The sequence below is a fragment of the Myotis myotis genome, unplaced genomic scaffold (assembly GCF_014108235.1).
Source record: "Myotis myotis isolate mMyoMyo1 unplaced genomic scaffold, mMyoMyo1.p scaffold_m19_p_1, whole genome shotgun sequence".
Classification (NCBI taxonomy): domain Eukaryota; kingdom Metazoa; phylum Chordata; class Mammalia; order Chiroptera; family Vespertilionidae; genus Myotis; species Myotis myotis.
Genome location: NW_023416313.1, coordinates 171,691,654 through 171,713,197, shown reverse-complemented (window position 1 = coordinate 171,713,197; position 21,544 = coordinate 171,691,654). Strand labels below are relative to the sequence as shown.

At 38.5% G+C, this 21,544-nt stretch overlaps 1 protein-coding gene across 11 annotated transcripts in view; it reads left to right on the top strand.

The window, feature by feature from the left end:
• RAB27A (RAB27A, member RAS oncogene family) overlaps positions 1-21,544 on the top strand; it is a 67,720-nt gene that overhangs the window by 23,142 nt on the left and 23,034 nt on the right. For 7 of the 11 annotated variants that reach the window (XM_036302161.1, XM_036302124.1, XM_036302099.1 and 4 more), the window contains one exon: positions 18,583-18,755. In XM_036302161.1, coding sequence (XP_036158054.1) covers positions 18,603-18,755 — 153 coding nt within the window. In that variant the 5' untranslated portion in view covers positions 18,583-18,602. Of the gene's footprint in view, positions 1-11,146; positions 11,256-16,904; positions 17,248-17,421; positions 17,440-18,582; positions 18,756-21,544 lie in introns of those variants that run through there. The other 4 variants (XM_036302143.1, XM_036302160.1, XM_036302152.1 and 1 more) reach the window with 3 other exon arrangements.

Genomic DNA, 21,544 nt, shown 5'->3' with positions numbered 1-21,544 from the left:
TCTAGCCCTCTTCAGCTTGCCGCACTGCCTCAGCATCATCCCTCAAGGGATCACTTAAAGTTGTGCGTTTCTCTTGTGTCTCTCTGACTAAATTTTGAGGGGAAGAGTGGCATCGCACTGACATGTGTAGCGTGGAGGTAGTTAACAGGGCTCTCAATACTTGTCACATTTAAGTGAAAACATGCTCTTGCACCAAACATGCTGTCTTTCCTCTTCCTCGCCACCCAGCTAAACCCTTCCTGACTTTGAAGGTGCGCAGCTCAGGCCCTGGCTCCTGCTTGAAGCCTTGGTCAGATAGCTCCCTCTTTCTGACCTCTGAGGGTCCTCTTGTCTTATAAAACCATCATCTTCACCATCTTACATGTACCCAGCAGCTTACAGTTTATAAATGCATTCACCCAATGTATCCTTTAATTCCAATCATCTTTAATTGGAATATTGCCATTTTGAGGAAACAGGCTGGGAGAGGGGAGGTGACTGGCCCTAGGCCACACAGCTAGGAAGTAAGAAGCAGAGTGCAGGTTTTCTGACCTCAAGCCCATTTAACTTAAAAAAAAATCAGGAAAGGGAGGAAGAGAGAGAGAGAGAGAGAGAGAGAGAAGAGAGAGGAGAGATTTGTTGTTCCACTTACTGATGCATTCATTGGTTGATTCTTCTATGTGCCCTGACCGGGATCAAACCCATAACCTTGGCGTATCAGGATGATGCCCTGGCCAGAGCCCTCTATTTTACTTTTGATGTCCTGTGCTGCGTGGTCTATGTGGTGTGCCAGACATTGTTCTCCCTTATTATCTTGACTTACTTGTCCTTTGTTGACAAGGAGCTCATTTTGTTTCCTCATCCCAATTACCAATTTGTGAGGGGAGTGACTGCCATTCATAGTTGCTAGCACAGTGCTGGGCAGGTAAAAGTTGCTTATTAAATACTGCTGAATTGAATGCAAATATAATTTAATTTACCAAAAAAGAGCAGCTATCAGCGGAGCTCCAAGACACTTTTTGAGTCACTCCTGAATGAAATCAGCGGGGAACAGAGGGAACCAGAGGAAGGAAGAGGTTGTTAGAGAAAGCCAGATGGTAGACACAATTAGCAGTTGAGTGACAGCTGGCCTACGGTCAGCCACTGGTGAGTGTTGGTGGCGAAGCAATACAGAAGTAGACAGACTTCAGGAAACATGCACGTTTACTGGGGAGATGAGACACACTCATAAGATGGCAGAGGAGGACTTAGAATTAGCATCATACTCATAACGTTAAGCAGGTAAAGCACTCAGACTTATTGAGAAGAAACTGGTTAAAGGAATATCCAGAGTTGGATGTAGCTTATGAAGACGAGTTTCCAGGGTGCGAGTGGAGTGGGGAGAGAAGCATTTGGCTTAGTTTGTGATCCTTCTGTTAATTACCGAGGCTGTGAGAAAAGGAGCATAAATAGGTGAGGGTGTTTCCATGAAAACAACTTCCCTTCCCTTTTCTCTAGGATGGAATCAGGAGGGCCTCAGCCCTGAGCCTGGTGGTCAGAAGTGAAGAGAACCCAAATAATCACATGTGTCCTCAGTGCACAGAGATGAGTTGTGATGACCAGCTGCGTGGGTTTTCTGGTACTGCCCCATTTCACCCGTTCTTGTGCATTTGCCCCATAAACCAATGAGCGGCTGTAGAAATTCTAATGCTTTGAAACTAAACTGTTTTTCCAACTCTGCCTTTTCCTGAAAGGGTCACAAAAAACCCACTGGCAGACCTCATGTCTCAGATTTTGGTTTGAAAAATCACACTATATCTCTTGAGTTTATAAACATTTTGTATCCAGACAAAAGTGTAAAAGTTCTCTACTAGAATGCATGTGAAACTAATTTCCTAATAGTAGACGTGTACACATGTTCTTTTATGAGCTTCTGTCCTCTCCAGAGAACATAAGATCAAGACCTTTTAGATTAGAAGTCATAGAACTTTAATATCTACTCCTTCCTGTGTCAGAATGTTCATAGTTTAGAAATATTTTAGAGGAGCTAAAGGAATGTGTATCCCAGATGCTTAGAGGCACCGGCAGTTAATGGAGATTATCACAAATGACTACTTGTAATTTCTATGCAGAATGATTTTCTCTATTATGCTCTTTGCAGTAGACTCTAACATGTAAATAGGTAAAAGCTTTCCTTGGATATTTATGTATAAATTTTTAAGTTTATTTTTCATTGCTGGGAAAATTGATTAACATTATTGGGGTTTATTGTTAGAAGCTTTAGTTTATTTTCATTGCTTGATAGCTATATGCCAATTATGTTTTCATGTGATGTATAAATACATATGGGCAAGTTTAACTTAAAAAGGATACATTGATAACATCATTTTTTAAAATGGAAAGATAATTCCTGAGATCAAAACACTCAACTTATAAACTTAGGCAATTAAGAGTGTTGGTATATGGAGATTAACTTTATACTTTAAAAAGTGAACTTCCGAAGCCATGATTATAGAATTATGCAATAGATTTTTGTGTGTGGCTTATAAAACCTTTTCCAGTACTTTGCAGTCACCTCTCTCGTATATAGACCCTGATTTCATCCTCATTAAAACTTCTCTAATATCATGCTTCTTCAATTCCCTTCCAACACTAAAACAAAATTCCCCAAGTTGTTGCTTATCAATGTCTTATAAACTCGTGGATATTTACATCTCATGGTGTTCTTTTCCTGTGCTTTATGCTCCTCTTGTCTGTAACTTTCTTTATCTTTTGGCTCCTTCTCTTGCTGATTCGTGCTTTTTCTGTGAACACATAATCTTTATTTTGTGTTAGTAAATCTATATTGAAGTTTCTTTACTGCTTTTTAAATTTTTTTTAAACAGGCCCCTCTAGATTCTTTCTGAGTGATCGTACTGCCCACTCACTTTAGCCTCTGTATTCTTAGCCTTCTGCCTTCCTATATCTTTCTCAGAAGTGCATTCAGAGAAGAAAAAGTTGCCTTATCTCAGGTTTGGCTGATGACAAAGACAAGGTACGGCTTTGGAGGACCAAGTTCTAACTTGGATGCTTGGCTTTCTATCTGTCCAGGCAGAAGGAACCTGGCTGGAGCAATTAGGGGGAGCCTGAGATTGAATGGGCTAAGGATAGGGGAGAGCGAGTGGATGGAGTAAGTTGTCCTGACTTAGATGTCAGCTGAAAAATAATATTAACTAGGTGCTTCGTTACCTAAACGATTTATTCTGGAAAAAGAAAGGGTTGCAACCCAGTGCCTGCAGACATGGCAAGCCATGTGCACTCTCTGTGTGCCAAGATGAAAGAGTATTTATATAAAGGAAAAGGAAGTTAAGGGAAGGCGAAGTTAGAACCATAGAGTTTTATTATAAACAGAGGGTTCTCACAATTACATAGAGTAGGAGAACTTCCATAAGCCCTGGCTCCTCCCATAGATACTCCCCATGGATTATGTTTTCTTAAAGTTCCAGTTAGTTTTTATCAAGGGTAAGAGAATCTCTTTGACTTTTGATGAAGTGACAACTACTTGGGCCTTTTCTAGTTATTATTTCTGCTGAGCTAAGTAAGTGGTCCCTTCAGTCTGTATGGCAAGCTGTCCTCCTGATTTCCTGGAACATTCTCCTCCAAATCCATAAGCCACCTCTCTCCTTTTTGAACTTCTCCTTAATTTGTTGTGTTTGACTTTGATGTAACTTTGGCCACCTGTCTGGCACCTCCATTTATACTTAACCCCTGGAGTCCTGGAATTGGTTCTGTGCCACCTTTACATAAGGCTGTCTGCTCCGATAGGCAACACGAAGGGTTGTTCTGTTCCCATCTGCCCTATGCCCTTTTCTTCTTTCCTGTAACTTTCTAGGAGTTTTAAATAGCAAAGCTTGTATATGCAAGCATACCTCATTTTATTGAGCTTCACTTTATTTCACTTCACAAATTTCAATTTTTTTTTCTTCCAAATTGAAGGTTTATGGAAACTCTGTGTCAAACAAGTCTATTGGCATCATTTTTCCAGCAGGCTCAGGTGATGATTAGCATAGTTAAATAATAAAGTATTTTTAATTAAGGTGTGTACATTTTATAGACAATACATTTGCACACTAAGTAGACGATAATATAGTGTAAATATAACTTTTATAGGCACTGGGAAACCAAAAAAATGTGTGACTCACTTTATTGCAATATTCACTTTATAGTGATTCTAGAACCAAACTCACAATATCTCCAAAGTATGCCTGTAAACCATTGCTCTTGACATAGTCATAAACTGGTTCAAGGGGTTTTGTGGATTAAATACAATAGAAGCAATTTCTTCTGAATTCATAGAAAAAGATTAACTTAGTGGAGATAATTTTGTTTTTCTATCATTGGTATTAAAAAAATTTTGTGCCTCTCTATGATATTCTGTGCTTTAATTTAGTCTAAAGTGGTTTCTAACATAGCAAAAAAATAATGTATTCTCAATTATTCTAAGTTTGCTATGTTCTTCAAAGAATATCTTGACTTTTGAGGGTTCCACCTAACTATAGGTTAGTCCATCAAGACTAATCTGAATGTCTTTTCTTTTTTTTAAAAAAATTTTTTTTATTGATTTCAGAGAGGAAGGGAGAGGGAGGGAGAGAGAAACATAAATGATGAGAATCATTGATTGGCTGCCTCCTACATGCCTCCTACTGGGGATCAAGCCCACAACCTGGGCATGTGCCTTGGCCAGGAATCGAACCATGACCTCCTGGTTCATAGGTCCACGCTCAACTACTGGGCCATGCCAGCTGAGCTGGATATATTTTCTAATGGCCTCAGTGTGTCCATTTAGATACAGGAAAAGATAACCAATGTTGCTGGTTATAAATACTGTTCTGACAGTTCACTTTTTCAAGGATGCTAGTTTCCTGTCCTAAGGGGTGGTGCTGCCTCTTGGTTCACTTCCATCCAGTTTGGTCTAGATCTTCCCAGGGCTATTCAGCCCTAGACCCCAGCTCTTCCTTTCCCATGAGTGCCCAATGATCATTGTCCCCGAGATTCTGTCCTATAGACTTCTTCCAAACTCCAGGTTGCCCTTCTTAGAATTCTCACCAGGAACACCCACTCAGATTTCCCTCCCAGATGAGAAGAGCCCTAAGACTGTGGTAAGTGTGGGAGATCTGAGAGGTGGCACCTTTAGGAATTGCTGAATAAAAAGCCTGGGAGACCTTGTAAATGAGTTGTCAATCTAAGGTGTTTAGGTAGACAGGAAGTGTTTGGGTACAAAGTTGAAGGCAAATGACCCGATTCAGAGCCAGGTTGAATGTAGAGCTTTGTGTACTGGTTTTTCAAATGTGTACAATGGAGCTCTTGTTAGGTCTCTGTTGTGCCCACAGGCCTTGGAGGTGTGCGTGTGTGTGTGCGTGTGTGTTTGTGTGTGTGTGTGTGTGTGTGTGTCTTACCTTCGTTCCTTTCATCAGGATGGTTTTACTTTCATTTATTTTGTATGTTGGAGTGCCATGTAAGATTTCACTTAAAGAAACGTGTTGTAGGATGTGTGCAATCAGCTGAACCAGAGCAGTTTGGTGAGGCAGTAAGATTTGCTGCAATGGCATTATGCAGGTTTCTGAGACCCTACACAGTAACATCCAGCTGGCTATGAAAACATTGACTTGCTATGGACTTAGAGTAGCTCTCATATTTATAGAAGCCAAATAAGAAGCTCCCCAACATAAAATCATCTCTACCGTGATCCATGATAAAATGTTATGATGCAACGTATTGTGTTCATTCCTTATTGCTCAGTTGACTATCCTAACAGTATGAAAGCAAACATGGGCTGAACAGATGTGTCAGAATCTTGCTGTCATTTAGTGAGTGTAAATGACACAGCACTTTCTTAAATATTTTCACAAGAATGGACATGTGAATCCACTCTGAATTTTTTTAAAAAGGAAGGAAAAAGAGAAAAGGCTAGTGCAAATTAAGCCTTTTCAATTAATGACCCATTTATAAGCATTTCAAGTAACAAATATGCACTAAAGGCAGAAGCAAATAACTTAGCAAAGCAGCATAATTTGGAGGTGTCTAAATCGCATAGGTAACTACTTTGACTATAAGAGTTTTTATTCCCATAAAAAACAATAACAATCATGGGACATTCACTAAACTTAACTCACAAAATTGGATATTCTGGAGATCACATTTACTGAACAAAATGCAAGAAAATTAGCAATCAGCAACAATAACAAAAAAGCTAACTGCGATCCGACAGGCTGATTTAGAAATTGGCTGGATGGCTGCAAGTTCCTCATTTCTTTTGCATAAGTAAACCCAAGGCACACCCCATTCTATAACAGCTGCTGATAGAAATGCAAACAGTCTAATTTTCTGCATACTGAATAGGTGGAACAAGGAAAGAGTTCTTGAGAATCAATAGGAAGTATATCTGATTAGACCTTGTCCATTAGGTGAGCGAACCCACAACCCACATGCCCTTGATCAGAAATTGAACCTGCGACCCTTTGGTGCAGGGGCCAACGTGCTAACTGTTGATCCACATTAGGCAGGACTAATTACTCTTGTCTCTTTCTCTCACTCTCTAGCCTGCTATAATTTAATGTAGAACATCTCAGAATTTTTCTCTTGTCAACTCATATTATCATATTTTTAAAAAGGCAGTGATAAAGGAGTCCCTCTGTTCCCCAGTTACTGCAACTCAGGGATATTTATTTAATTATTTTTATTATTTGGACAGTCATCCTCAACAGTTCTTGCTTCTTCTAATTCATAATTTTTTTTTCATCCTAATATTTTTCTTGGACTGAAAGAGGCCTCATTGCTCCTTCACAAAGTGAAGTGGTTTGCTTCTTGATTAGGAGCGTTTCCTGGACAGGTTGACACCTTTCCAGAACTGCAGCACATGAAAGACTTGAGGTAGCTGAGATGCAAGTGGGAGCCAGGCTGTGTTGGTCAAAGGTCTTCTCATGTATGTCCTGTGTTCTAGGAGGACAAGGCTTGGCAGACTCCATTTCTAGGTCAAAAATGGAAAGGTGTTCTGTGTTTTTCAACGTTGAAAGGTTCTAATAGCAAGTCCTTTGAGTGCTACTTGTCCTCACAGTCCTGGATGTGGGAGCAGCACTGTCACTCCCAATAGTTCCACCTTTGAGTCTCAGGCCCGGGAGTTTGGTGGCACTCTGACATAGCCTCCACCTCGCCACTTGACCTCTTCAGAGCTTGTTAATACCAGAATTCCCCCTGCTAACCAGTCACTCCTCCTCTTCCACGTTTGGAAAATATTTTTAGTTTATTCTCAGAGATTTTAAGCTATAGAGGAAAAAACACCAGGCTTAAAGCCATATGATCAGTGTTTCAGCCTTAATCCATTGTAATAATAAGAAAGGTATGATACATGTATCTCCATTAGGCATTTTGCTGCTCATTTTACATGGGTCGGTGGTGGTATCCTGTTATTTGGATTTAGGAGACCCTGACCCCAACACCCGTTATCACTGTCTTCTATGTGCTCGCAACGAACAACCACTGAGTGGGAGTAGACTTTATTGACTTTATACTTCTGTTGAATTCTTACAGACGTCCCTGCCTCATGATGTCATTAGAGGAACATTTGCCCATGGGTTGGACTTTCCATTGCAGGGACATGGTTGTGTCTATAATGGGGGTGCTTCCACCTTATTTGAGGTATTACTCAGCAAAACAAACAGCCACGCCTTTTGCTACTGTAGTGCCTGTATTTTGTAACTGGCATGTTCTATAGTGTGCCCTTTTTCCTGTTACATATGTCTATAAAACAGGAGGTACTTGTTACAAACTGTAAGTAATATAACATTCAATGTTTTGGTAAGTTTACTTTCCATAAATTCTTATAAACAATCATATGCTGATTGTAGAAGAGGCTTGGGCAGCAAATAACATCTTTTGAGTAAATGAATCAATGGTCTCCATAAATTTTTTTAAAAGATCCAATATCTCATTTGAGTCATTGACAGTGGTCATCCAGAAGAATATTTTCAAGAATTATTCCAGTGCCTCTTATTTCCTAATGTATAGTTGCTTGTACTATTTGTTTTTTGGGTTATGTTGGTCAGCTACTGAGGTGATGGTAACATTTCAGAAATAGTTGGTCAACTCAGGGTTGCGAATGCTGATTTTTTCTTTATCCTGGTCTGTTCTCTTTAATACTTATGAAGAATTTGCAAATGTCTGAGGAGGCTTTTGCAAATGAGGATACATTTGGAAATGTACATTTAACTCAACAGTATTTACAGATCATTTATTTGTTCTCTGCATAACTTGCTATGTTGGAATATCACCATCTACTAGAACTTAGTCTTTTCACTTTGCTTAAATGGGGAAGTGGAATATTCCTATGTAACAGGCACATTTATACATATTAGGCTAAAAGGTATGCAAACTTAGGTCCTGTCAGTTTTTATCCATGAACATCTCCTTTCTCTGTTAAGGACAGACCTATGATATTACTGCAAAACTCTGCGTGATAGGAATGCCTTTATGAGTCACAGGTTGCAGGTGACGGTCTAACGCAGTTACAATAAAATATTCTGAATTCAACAGCTCAAACTCATCTTTCAATAAGGAGACAAAGAAGAGCTGGATTCCAATTGCTCTCTCCTCTTATGGAAAGAACAGCCCCACTATGGGACAGCACACATCTTGTGTTTGTAGTGAAAGTAGATGTGTTTCACTTCAGGGCACAGGAATTGCAATGGTAAACACAAGTTGCCTCTACTGATATGTTGGTACGTTATAAAATGCCTCTTTTGTCCTGTCCTGCTCTGTATGACTTCTCTCCCCGCTTTCTGCTATCTCTATTATATGTGTCCTCCAGAATGCCAGGTATGGGTCAACAGTGGTGCCATAGGAAACCAAGAAAAGCCTACTGCTTCTTAACATTAAAGTTAAAAAACACGGATAGACTTTCTAGTTCTATGCAGATCATTGGTATGTGAAATGTTTTCTCTAACTGCACCCCTGGATAAGGGGACATTAAAGTGTTTGAAAGAATATATGGCAATATAGTTCTCAAAAATGCTGTTACATGCTGTTATTTGAAAAGTAATAGCTATATTCACATGTGCCTATTTCTACACAGAAATCAGGTGAGGACAATTGAAGTCCATGAACTATGTAGGGACATTGTAATATTTTATAACCATTCTCACAAATTGAAAATATTTTCCAGTAAAAAATTCTTTATAATATACCTCATTTTCTCTTTTCAAAACTTTCTCTTTGTCTCCATTGAGCTTTACATTTTTATTCCCTTTGTATCTTCACATGAATGCCAAAAATGTGGCGTGCGCACATGTCTGCAGGGGAAAACTACATGGTGATGTGAATTTTGATGTTATGCTGTACTATATGTATGAGGGAAGATTAACATGTTCATAAAAATTAACTTCTTTGAAAATGCAAAGAAGCAGGTGTAGTCATCAGGAGAACTTAGATCGGGGCATGGCTGAAAGTGTAAGGTCTACAGTAGGGAAGAAATAAGAAAATGAATTATTTTTTTTAAAAAAAATGCATTTTCCATAGTGAATATTGGCTCCCTATTGTACTCTGGCACCAAGCACCAGAATAGGCATTCAATAAATATTTGCAATACATATTTGTTGACTGAAGGAGCAAGTGAGAGAGCCAGCAATATTTTTACAGAAAACTGAAGGCAGCACCAGAGAAAATAATCTTGATTTGAGAGAAAAATATCAAGCTCAATATCAAACAAAACTATAGGGAAACGAAAAAATTCACGAAATTGTTCTGCTTTCTTTCTATTTTGAAACCATAGGAAAGACACAGAACTAGGATTTTTAGGATATGGTACAAGCATCAAGATTTATTTTTTCTTGGATCTTCTATGACCAACAAGAAGCAGATAAGCCCTCAGTTTATGACTTCTCTCCTTAGGGGAACCCATCAGAAGGAAGGGTTTTGTGATAGAGGGACTTCAGGGGCAGAAGTACAGGTCCTTCATTCCAACATCTCTGTGTCCAAAGCTTTGTCCGAAAGCAATTTATTACCATGGCTGCTGGTACCGTATCTTGGTACATTGTAAAATGTCTCTTCAGAAAAGTTTTGATTCCTGAATCAAAGCAACTATAATTGAGGCTCTTGGCTCTGAAAGAGGGGAAACAAATAAAATAAAAATCTTGGTGTGTTAGAAAATAATATAGGATTGGAATTTAGAAGACATAGGACCTAGCTCAGCCCCATTATCTAACCAACTGGTTGACTTTAGACCATTCACTCGCCTTCTCTGGACCTCAGTTTCCTATTCTGAAAAATAGAGGATTCAACTGATGAAAATTCCAGATCTGAAATTGCCCAGAATCACACAGATAAAATTCATTGTTAGATTGGAATGCTAAGGTAGCTTTTGTGATGGATAGGGACCTCATAAACTATTACACCTAAATTGAATTTCTGTCTGATTTTTCTAAAGGTTCGGGTACTGGTTACATTAAGAATGGGTTATAAAATTGCATCCCTTGCTAATATTTTTTTTTTTAAGAAATCTGACACTTTATTTGAAATAGTTTGTGTTTGCATAGTTTAGACATTTAAAATATAGATTCTTCTCTACTATTCTGAGAGGTTTTGAAAGTGAAGGACTATTCTATGGTTGGCTGCTATTTCAAAAGAATGTACCACTAAAGGGGAGGAAACTTAGGAAAGTATGCTGAATATTAATTATATTAATTATAGCCAACAAATACACGCTTTACCCTTTGCTGAGATATATTTTGTGTGATTTGCCTGTACTCACCCATTCATATTCATAGGAACTCAATTAGGCGGGTACTTTTAATATTCCTACTTTACAAATGAAGGAATGAAGCACAGATAAGTTGCCCATGGCTAGCAACCACAGAGAATCTGACTCTATGTTGGGGTCCAGCCCCAGCAGGTCCAGGGGTTCCCCAAGGTGTGGACGGAGACAGCTTTCAGTTGATCAGTATAGCGAGGTTCTCTAGCCAGGTTCTGTCCAGGATCTCCAGGCAAGTTCTCCCCTTGCTAATATTAACTTGATGAGGCTATTAGTATGGCTAAAGACAAGTTTCAATTATTGAATGCCTGACATAAACTAAGCAATGTCTAAAACTTTCTGTGGTTTATGTCACTTAATTCTTAAAATAACCCCATGAGCTTAGTAATGCTATCTCTATTTTTACAGTTGAAAGAATGGAGGTTTAGTTTGAAGAACTTGGACCACATTACACAAAGCGTCAGAATTTGAACCCACCCTACTTGCCATCACATTAAGCAAACACCACTCTTACAGTGTAAGTCTTGTACAGACATTCAGTTCCCTTTAAGGATCATAAGCAGATGAAGTAAAATCATGAATGTTTAGTACTATCTATGGCCTATGGTAGTTGCTCAGTTCAGTTAATATTATCCAATCCCATGGGCAATAGAGGGAAATTTTGGCTTTTAAGAAATGGCTGAGCTATCTGGAGGAGTTTTGAGATTATTCTGCCTTAATAGGATATTTAACAGTTGGAGTCTATGATTGACTTAAATAGGAAGCTTCATGGAGAATTTGGGCTATGGTGTGTGTGTAAAAGCGAGAGCAAGAAATAGATCTTTACTACTCTCTTCTATCTTATTCCCTGAAAAACCAATTAAGTATGTTCTATTTTTTAAATAAGGAAGAAGATCATTGACTTTCTCTCACCAGGCAATTATCACTACATAGTACATGTTGAGGAAGTGGGTGTTCCTTGCTTTCTATTGTTAATCTGATGAGACTGAGGGTGGAGAGCACTTTGAAAAAATATTTGTATAAGGAGGAGAGACAGAAGTGAGCTAAATAAGAAAGTCTTTTGCATCTCCCAAATTGGGGCAGTCTCGACTTTTTAGGAGACATTTCCTTGAGGTACTTACATGCTACTTCTTCAAGGTATTTACAGAGTTTAAAGAAATGACCTCAGGTTCAAGTGTTCTTCACAGATCCTTATTTTTTATCTTATGAAATTTTAGGACTCAGTTCTTTCTTGACAGTTCTAGGAAAGGACTATGGTCTGCAAATTGCTCATTAGAAGCTAGATTGCTGTATGAAGATGCTAATAGCAGTTAATACTTACACAGGACTTACTATGTGCCAGGTACTTCATATGTATATGCTAATTCAATCCTCACAACAGCCATCTGAGGTAGGTTTACTGCTGTGCTTCATCATACCTGAGATGTGTTGATGGTACATTCTTGATCTTGTTAGAGGACACGAATCAAAGATGTTCATACAACTGTATCTCCAATGCCCCCTGATTTAATAGCAACTGTAAGGTATCGTGAGTTGTAAGACTGTGAAATGTAAGATGCACCCCAATTTTAAACAGAAGTTAAAATAAGAAAGTGGATGCACATTAGAATTAATAAACCTCCAATTTTCTCTTTCAACAATATGTTGAACTGAGCCCATGCTAACATGTGGATAGACTGCCAAGACCAGTTACTCATCGCCTCACGGTGCCGTCTGTGACAGAATGGCACTGACATCCTTCAGAAGGGAGAAGTGTGTGTGGTATTTGCCATCTGCCTCTAGGGCTATGATGAGCATTGTTGTATGAATGCAGGTGAAGTGGTTGGCCCATGGACATCTGACCTAGGCTTCTGACCCATTTTTAGCAAGAGCAATGCAATTGGGAAGCCTTGATGACTGGCTTCCCAAGCATCCATAGTCTGGCGTACTTATTGAAAATGCTATGCACAAAATAATGTTTGGGTGCCCCAAATGTCAAATTCTGCACTAGGTTTTTATGTTTTCCTCTCTGTTCTAAAATACTGACATAAAACATAATTTATATTATTGAGTGAAGTTTTTTTTATTTCTTCTCTCTTTTTTTTTTCCTTTCTGGAAAACAGGCCCCAGTAACAATACTCGAGACTTGAGTAACAAAATTAAGAAACAAAAATAATTTTTTGTATGTGAAGATGGTTCTATATGAAAACCTACCTGCAGTCGAAACTTCACATATAGTTATCTTCATTTAGTGGTGATCAGCAGTGGTGAGACAGCCACATGTGGGACTGCAGGTTGGGTTTGGGGTTGTCGTTTTCTGTGGATTAGGATTATTTTCTGCTGAAAGATGGAATAGTTCCGTTAATTCCAGGCTTTGACTCTCTGGACAAGTTCAAATAAGGAGCCTGTCACCATCAATAACCTGCCCAAACCCTGAAAAATCCTTGTTATCACTTTGAAGACTTGCCTGCCCCTGACTCCTTCTGCTTCCTTACTCTTTAGACTTCTGGTCTCTGTTAGCCCAGATCAGCTTGGTCACTGTAGCCAGTTTAGGACAAATACTACATAACCCCCTAATTTGCTAAGTTTCCCCAACTGGACTCTTTATTTTATTATTCACTTATATATTTGTAATATGTTTTAAAATTGATTTGAGAGAGAGAGAGAGGGAGAGAGAGAGAGAGAGAGAGAGAGAGAGAGAGAGAGAGAGAGAGAGAGAGAAAAGGAGAGGGAGAGAGAGAGAAACATTGATAAGACAGAAACAATGATGGGCTGCTCGTGCACGCCCCCTAATGAGTATTGAGCCTGAAACCCCGGGCAATCCAGGCAAGTGCCTGGACTGAGAATCCAACTGGGCAGTCTCTAGGGCTGTGTGTTTTGGGTCGAAGCTCAACCAACTGAGCCACACTGGCCAGGCCTGAACTCTTTATTTTATTGTCTGATCATGGCTTGATGTGTTTTTGCCAGGTCCCTGAGATAAACGGGAGGTGCTTCTCAACCAAGGAAGCCGTTGTCACTCACCAATCTTTTCCCTATTGTTCATTCACCTTTCCCAATTATTTATTGAGTGTTCTCTGCCAGTACTGCTTTCTCCCAAACTGTTTACTGTGCAAGCAGTTCAGGTGTAGACAGAAACGATGCTGTGGTGGAGATACATTTTGGGTACAGACTAATTACAATTGGGGTAATTATAAGTAAAAATTTAAGTTTGTTGGTTCAGTGTAAGTTTAAAGCAACAAATCATTGCTTTTGCTGCTGCTTCTTCTTATGTTATATTTCTAGTCTTGAACTGTTTGAACATCTGATCTGTCAATTTGGACTGTTCTAAACCAATTTTTATCAGTGTAGGCCAGTAAAAACCATTTTATAGATGACTTGAACTATTTACACGCAGTTTGATAAAATTAGAGCAAGTATGACCCAGCTAGAGATGGATTTAATTGGTCAGCACTAGCTTGATTCAGTAAAATATATTCTGAATCAATCAAACCTTCTGTGAGCCAGTCAGAACCTGCTTTTCCCGATCTGAACTTATTAGAGCTAGGTAAAAGCAGTCTGAAGCAATTTGAGCTATCAAAACCAGACCCACTTTAGGACAGCCTGGATGGGCCTGGAGAATATTATGCTAAGTGAAATAAGCCAATCCGAGAAAGACAAATATCACATGATTTACTTATTTGTGGAATCTAATGAGCAAAATGAATTGACCAATAAAATAAGACCTGAAGCATGGAGACATGGAGCAGACTGACATACTTTGATGTGGGAGTGGGTGGACGAGAAGAGATAAACCAAAGAACTTATATGCCCATATGCATAGCCCATGGACATGAGCAATAGGGTGGTGAAGACCTGGGGGAGGTGGGTAGAGGTTGGGAGGAGGGAGGTAAAGGGGGTAGGGGGTAAATGGGAGACATCTACAATGCTATCAACAATAAAAAATATACATTAAAAAAAACAACAACACAGACCCAAATAGCCCTGGCTGATGTGCTCTGTGGTTAGAACCTCGGCCTGTGCACCAAAAGGGTTGCTGGTTTGATTCCCGGTAAAGGGCATGTACCTGGGTTGCAGGTTTGATCCTGGCCCTGGTCTGTGCATGTGCGAGAGGCAACCAATCGATGTGAGAGAGACACATCGATGTTTCTCTCTTTTTTCCCCTTCTACTCTCTCTTAAAAATATCAATGGAAAAATAGTATTGAGTGAGAATTAACCAAAAAATAAAAGAAAGAAACAAACAAACAAAGCCCAGACCCAAATAATTTTGATTGTCTGGTTTTAACCAGGGTGGTTTTAGATCAGTCAGAGATGGTTTTCTAGGTAGAACCTCTTTTACTCAACTCTTTCACTCTGAATTAGTATGAACCATTCGAATTCTTTTGAACAAGTATGAGTTTGTTAGAACAGATTGCCGTGTTTCATACAAATCTGAATCGGCTTTTAAGCTGGTCATAACTTTTGAAATTAACATATCTCTTTTAAATGAATTGAAAATCATTTGAACCTGCCAAAAAAGTAGTTTGAAAGTGATCCTTGTTGACTCAGCAAACTGTTGTGAGCCAGTCAGCAATCATTTGTGCTTTACATTTTGAGCCCTGGCCAGTGTTGCTCAGTTGGCTGAGCATTACCCTATGTACTGAAAGGTTGCTGGTTCAATTCCAGGTCATGGTTCCTTGAATTCTTTCTTTCTATAACAATAAAATAAAAACAATTAAAAGTAGTACTAAATATATGTTTTGAGCTTCTCAGTGGCAATTTCAGAAATTGTTCTAGGTCTTCAGAGTCAGTCTGCTCTGTCCATAATGGGGAGAAAGGAATAAACTAATGTTTACTGAGTACCCAGGATATGCCAAGCATTGTGCTGGGCATTCCACAAAGAGTATCCCATTCACCCTGGCCGGCGTGGCTCAGTGTTTTAGCGTTGACCTATGAACCAGGAGGTCATGGTTCAATTCCCGATCAGGGCACATGCCTGCATCACAGGTTCGATCCCCAGTAGGGGGCATGCAGGAGGCAGCCGATCAACAATTCTCTATAATCATTGATGTTTCTATCTCTCCATCTCCCTTCCCCTCTGAAATCAATAAAAATATATTTTTTAAAAAAGAGTATCCCATTCAATCCTTAGAACAATGTCTTGCGATAGTGCATGTTATCTTCTTTTTCATAGAATGGAAACATGAAATACAAGGCTTAAATCCCCTGAATGTGGGTAGATGGTGTGTGAGAAACATGGGGACTCAACCCAGCTCTGCTTTTTTTTGTGTTAATCCTCACCTGAGAAAATTTTTTCCATTGGTTTTTAGAGTGGAAGTGATAGGGAGAGACACAGAGAGAGAAACATTGATGTGAGAGAGACACACAGATTGATTGCCTCCCACATGCACCTCAACCGAATCGAACCACAGACCCTTCAGTCTGCAAGCCAAGCTCTAACAACTTAGCCAAACTGGCTGGGGCTATATCTAGTTGCTTTTAAGCCCAACATGCATTTGTAAAAACGTGAGTGATGGACACAAAGTTTGGGCTAGAATGGACACTGGGCTTGGAGTTAGGAGACCTGCATTCTTGGTTGTGCAAATGAATTAACCTTTCTGAGTTCTATTTGTCCTTTAGAAAACTGAGCCCAGAGAATGAAAGGTCTGAACATTTATTTTCAGATACGGCAGATCATTGTCTAAAGGTACAGTCTGAAGAATGCAAACTGTAATGAATATTGATGTTGGCATTTCTATCCTTTCAGTTATAGTATTTGGTTTATTAACACTTCCTTTATGATGGCTTGGTTTAGGAACAAACTTATGTATTGCTATCAGCATGAATAGAAAACAAAACCCACGAAGATCATCTGTAGACTTACATGTGTGATTCTTCTCCCATGATACCATTAACTTTTGATGCAACAGAGATCGTTTCATCTGTCTTTACATTCCACTCTAGAATTCTAGAATAGTGATACCATTGGTGACAGCATTTTCTTTTGTACCTTAAATTACATAAAGACATACTTTTAGAAATGACCAACTTTTTTTCAAATTAAATGTAAAGAGGAAATAAGGCAGCCACAGTGTCTTCTTGCATCACTGTCATTGCAGAATTTGGAGTTGCTTTCTGCTTCCTCATTCATTTTGAGGGGGACCCCCCAAAATGGTTAAACATTAACTGGATCTACTTTTCAATTCTTAGCTCTTATTTCTGAATAACTTGGAGCCAAGTGAGATGCTGCGATATGATACACTAGAATATTTATTTGCACCCAAGTGATCATCTTTTGGAGAAGAATTCTGTTATATACCACTAATATTGGCAGCCTACACCTGTGAATACAGAAACCATGGCATGGGAAAGCCATCATCTGTAAAATGTCATTCTTTATAGTGTGCAAACAGAATTATGAATGTTTGTAGAGGCTCTGCCCTTATCGACCGACCAGCCATATCTGAATGTGAAGTTAGTCTGCACTCGGACACTCTGAGGAAGTACATGGAGTAGCTCTTGGGTCTCAGCGATCAGGATTTTTGAGCATAAAGTGAGTCACCAAATTAAGGATGGGGTTGGGGTGGCAACCTTCAGAACCGATGACTGTCCTTGCCTGAGTTCTTATTAATTCTATGGATCTGTGGAAATAATTCTATAGGACATACTGAGAATTGTGGTAAAGTTTCTGGGTATGGGGCTGGGTGAAAAGGAGACAATGAGAAGAAAATCAGCAGCATCTAAGGTAAGAAATCTGATGTGTGTGTGGATGGGGGAATATGTATGTTTGAATGGGCAAGTAGAGTTGTCAGTGGTAATGGGATAGCTGATTATTTTTCTAATTTTCAGAAGGATTTCCTGGAATTAGATTTGGGAGGGTAAAGAGAAGCCTTCCTGGGAGATAGACTACATTTTTAGACAGACTGACATTTTGAATAGTTTGAATCTATTTAGAGGATAATAAAAAATCATGAAAAGTGCTGATTGCAATGGATAAAAAATAAGCATGGTTAGGTCTTGTTGGTAAAAATAATTTTTTTTCTCTAAAGTGGACTTTTGTGTTAGTTAACATCAAAGAGCTGAATAGGTAGCATTTCTTGTTAGAATATCAAGGCAAGAACAGGTCAATGAGCCCTTTGTTGTGAATTATGGTCTCTGTGCAGTGACTGCTCAGATCTAGAACTCAGTTTCCAAGTAAGCAGTGAGAGTCCAGAAAAGTCTGATTTAGTATGTGTCATGTAATAATAATAATAATAATAATAATAATAATTATAATAATAATAATAATAATAATAATAATAATAATAATAAAGCTGCAAGCCAGAAGTTACCTGCTAATTTAGCATTGTCTTTGAAGAAACTATAATGGCCTGGGAAAATGAATGGGATAAGTGAAATTGCCTAGATGTCCAAGTAAAAGGTGAGAAAAGCCAAGGATCCAGCACTTGGAGACTTTGAAAAAGTAGAGCTGGGGGAGGAATTGGAACCACTTATGCTCTAAGAATAGTTATTATTCCTGCAACATTCTTCTCTCTCTCTCTCTCTCTCTCTCTCTCTCTCTCTCTCTCTCTCTCTTTCTCTCTCTCTCTCTCATTAATTTTTGTTCAAATGATCTGCATAGAAGACTTAATGACCATTACCTTCTTAATTATCATTCTCACTTGGAATTTTTGTCTTAAGAGTACTATATTCAGTTTAAGCTGAACTGTTAGTTATTTACTATTTCAGTAGCAACTCTTCTACTACAAGAGGTCTTTAGGGGCAGTGAACAATATCTAATCCCCTCCTCACAGAATTGTTAGGCATATAGGTGTTACATAGACATACTTGTTGACTGGATATTAAAGTATGGAGAAGTCTAATATTTTGTAATGTTTGTTTTTTGCAGGTGAACCAGAATTCTTCATTATGTCTGATGGAGACTATGATTACCTCATCAAGTTTTTAGCTTTGGGAGACTCTGGAGTAGGAAAGACCAGTGTACTTTACCAGTACACAGATGGCAAATTCAACTCCAAATTTATCACAACAGTGGGCATTGATTTCAGGGAAAAGAGAGTGGTAAGTTCTATAGCCTCCTATCTAAAAATGTAATCTCTAAAAAAATAAAAGTAAAACTATAATCTCTGAGTCCACATTTGCCTGTCTGTTTAGTTTTCTTTGTAGGAATTAGGACAACAAAGGTTGGAATCTAAAATTAAAGGATACAGCCCTGGCCACCGTGGTTCAGTTGGTTGGGCACCATCCCATGTACCAAAAGGTTGGTGGTTTGATTTCCAGCCCAGGCACATGCCCTCTTGCAGGCTAAATGCCCAGTAGGGGGCATTCAGGAGGCAGCCAATTGATGTATTGCTCCCATTGATATTTCTGTCTCTCCCTTTCCTTTCCTCTCTCTCTAAAAATCGATTAAAATCTTTAAAAAATTAAATTAAAGCGTACATATGAAAGTGTATTATATTTATCCTGGCAATGTGATTTAAAGGGCTGTGCTGAGGGACAATTCATATATAACTAAGTAGACAAAGTAAAAGTGAAGCTTCTTTTTAATTTTTCCTTGATACCTTTTGGCTTCCATCTGAAGTCCACAGTTATTGCTCTGAAGCCTACAAAACATCCTGTCCCTTATACCCCTATTTTATCTGTTATATTTTCCACCTTAATGACTTTTCTCTTAGTTAAGGCCTCAGCAATCCCACGTGGACACTAAGTGGCAGAACTCGCTGCTGACGGGAGGGTGTGGTTGGAATAGGAATGGGGATGCTGGTAGTGTGTGTTGATCTGGGAAGTAACAAGGGAAACAGAAGTTCTGCAGAATGATGAGGGAAGGGGCTCTATTTTTTAAAAAACACACATACACACATTTTTATTGATTTCAGAGAGGAAGGGAGAGGGAAAGAGAGACAGAAATATCAATGAGAGAGTATCATCAATTGGCTGCCTCCTGCATACCCCCAACTGGGGATCAAGCCCACAACCCAGGCATGTGCCCTGAATCAAACCCAGGACCCTTCAGTCCACAGGCTGATGCTCTATCCACTGAGCCAAATCGATTAGGGCAAGAGGCTCTTTTTTTTGTTTTTGATTTTTAAAGGATCACACGACCAAAAAATATTCTGGTGGTGGAGGGGAAGGCAGGAGGTCGCTGTGTCAGAGTTGCAGAGGAATGAAGATGGCTTTTTCCATGAACTATATTTCTTGCTAAAAAATTGACTGTTACCATGAATCCGGTCAGGAAGTAGTCAGGAGATCAATGACAAAGACCCTGCCATGGAACATGTTCTACCTGGGAAAGATGCAGCGCCCCTGGCTTCAGGACAGAAGCATTCATTCCCTTCTATCCGCCATAGGTGTTTTCTTCTATTACCAGGGAGTCTTCTAGAGACTCAGACCCACTGAGTAATAATAGGATCTTTATGAAAGTCTCAATATTGACATATAGTTGGTAGAATTAATATATATATGTGATTATATTTATTTACTAATTCCCATTTTATAACCTTGTTTTTAAAAAATAGCTTTCTTGTGATATAATTCACTTAACATAAGCTTCACCCATTTAAAGTGTATAATTCAGTGGTTTTTAGTATACTTACAGTTGTGCAACTATCACCACTATTTAATTTTAGAGCACTTCATCCACCCGAAAAGAAACCTCATACTCTTTTGCAGTCATTCTCCGTTTCCCCTCCCCCCAGCCACCAGTCTATTCTGGAAAGATTTGCCTATTCTGGACATATATAAATGGAATCATACAATATGTGGCCTTTTGTGTCTAGCCTCTTTCACTTAGCATATTTTTGAGGATCATTCAAGTTGTAGCATGTATCAGAACTTCATTCTGTTTTATGATCAAATCATATTTCATTGTACTTATATACGTACCACATTTTGTGTATCCATTCATCTGTTGGTGGACCTTTGGGTTGTTTGTTTTATGTATAATGTTTCTATTAACATTCATATATATATATATATATATATATATATATATATATATATATATATATTGTGCATGGACTTATTATCATATCTCTTATGCGAGGACTTATGTTTTCAAATATCTTATGCATATGCCTAGGAACTTCCAAAATTTTCCAAAGATGCTGCACTATTTTACATTTCCAGAAATATAAGGGTCCCAATTTCTTCATATTCTCACCACTTTTGTTATTATTGATTTGATGAAAGCCATTCTAGTGGGTGTGAAATGGTATCTCATTGTAGGTTTGACTTAAATTTCCCTCATGAATGTTGTTGAGCAATCATCTTTTCATGCGCTTTATTGCCCATTTGTATATTGTCTTTGGAGAAATGTCTAATCAGGTTCCTTGTCTATTTATTTAAATATACTCTTTATTGCCTTTATCTATTTTGAAGTTGGTTATCTTTTTGTTAAATTTTAAGAGTTTTAAATATATTCTAGATAAGTGTTCTCATTAGATATATGATATGCAAATGGTTTTAGCTCTTACATTTAGGACTATGATCCATTTTGAGCTATTTTTTGTGTGTGTGCATAGTATGAATAGGGATCCAATTTCATTCTTTTGCATGTGGATACCCTATTGCCCTAGCACAATTTGTTGAAAAGACCATTTTATCTCCCATTGAGTGGTCTTGGCACTCTTATTGAAAATCAGTTGACAATAAATGTAAGGTTTATTTTTGAACTCACAATTCGATTCTATTTAACTATATGCCTATCCTTATGCCAGTACTTTTCTATCTTGATTACTGTAACTTTGTAGTAACTTTTGAAATTGGAAAGTATGAGTCCTCATTTTTTCAAGATTGTTTTGAATTCCTTGCAATTCCATATGAATTTTAAGGTCAGTTTGTCACTTTCTACA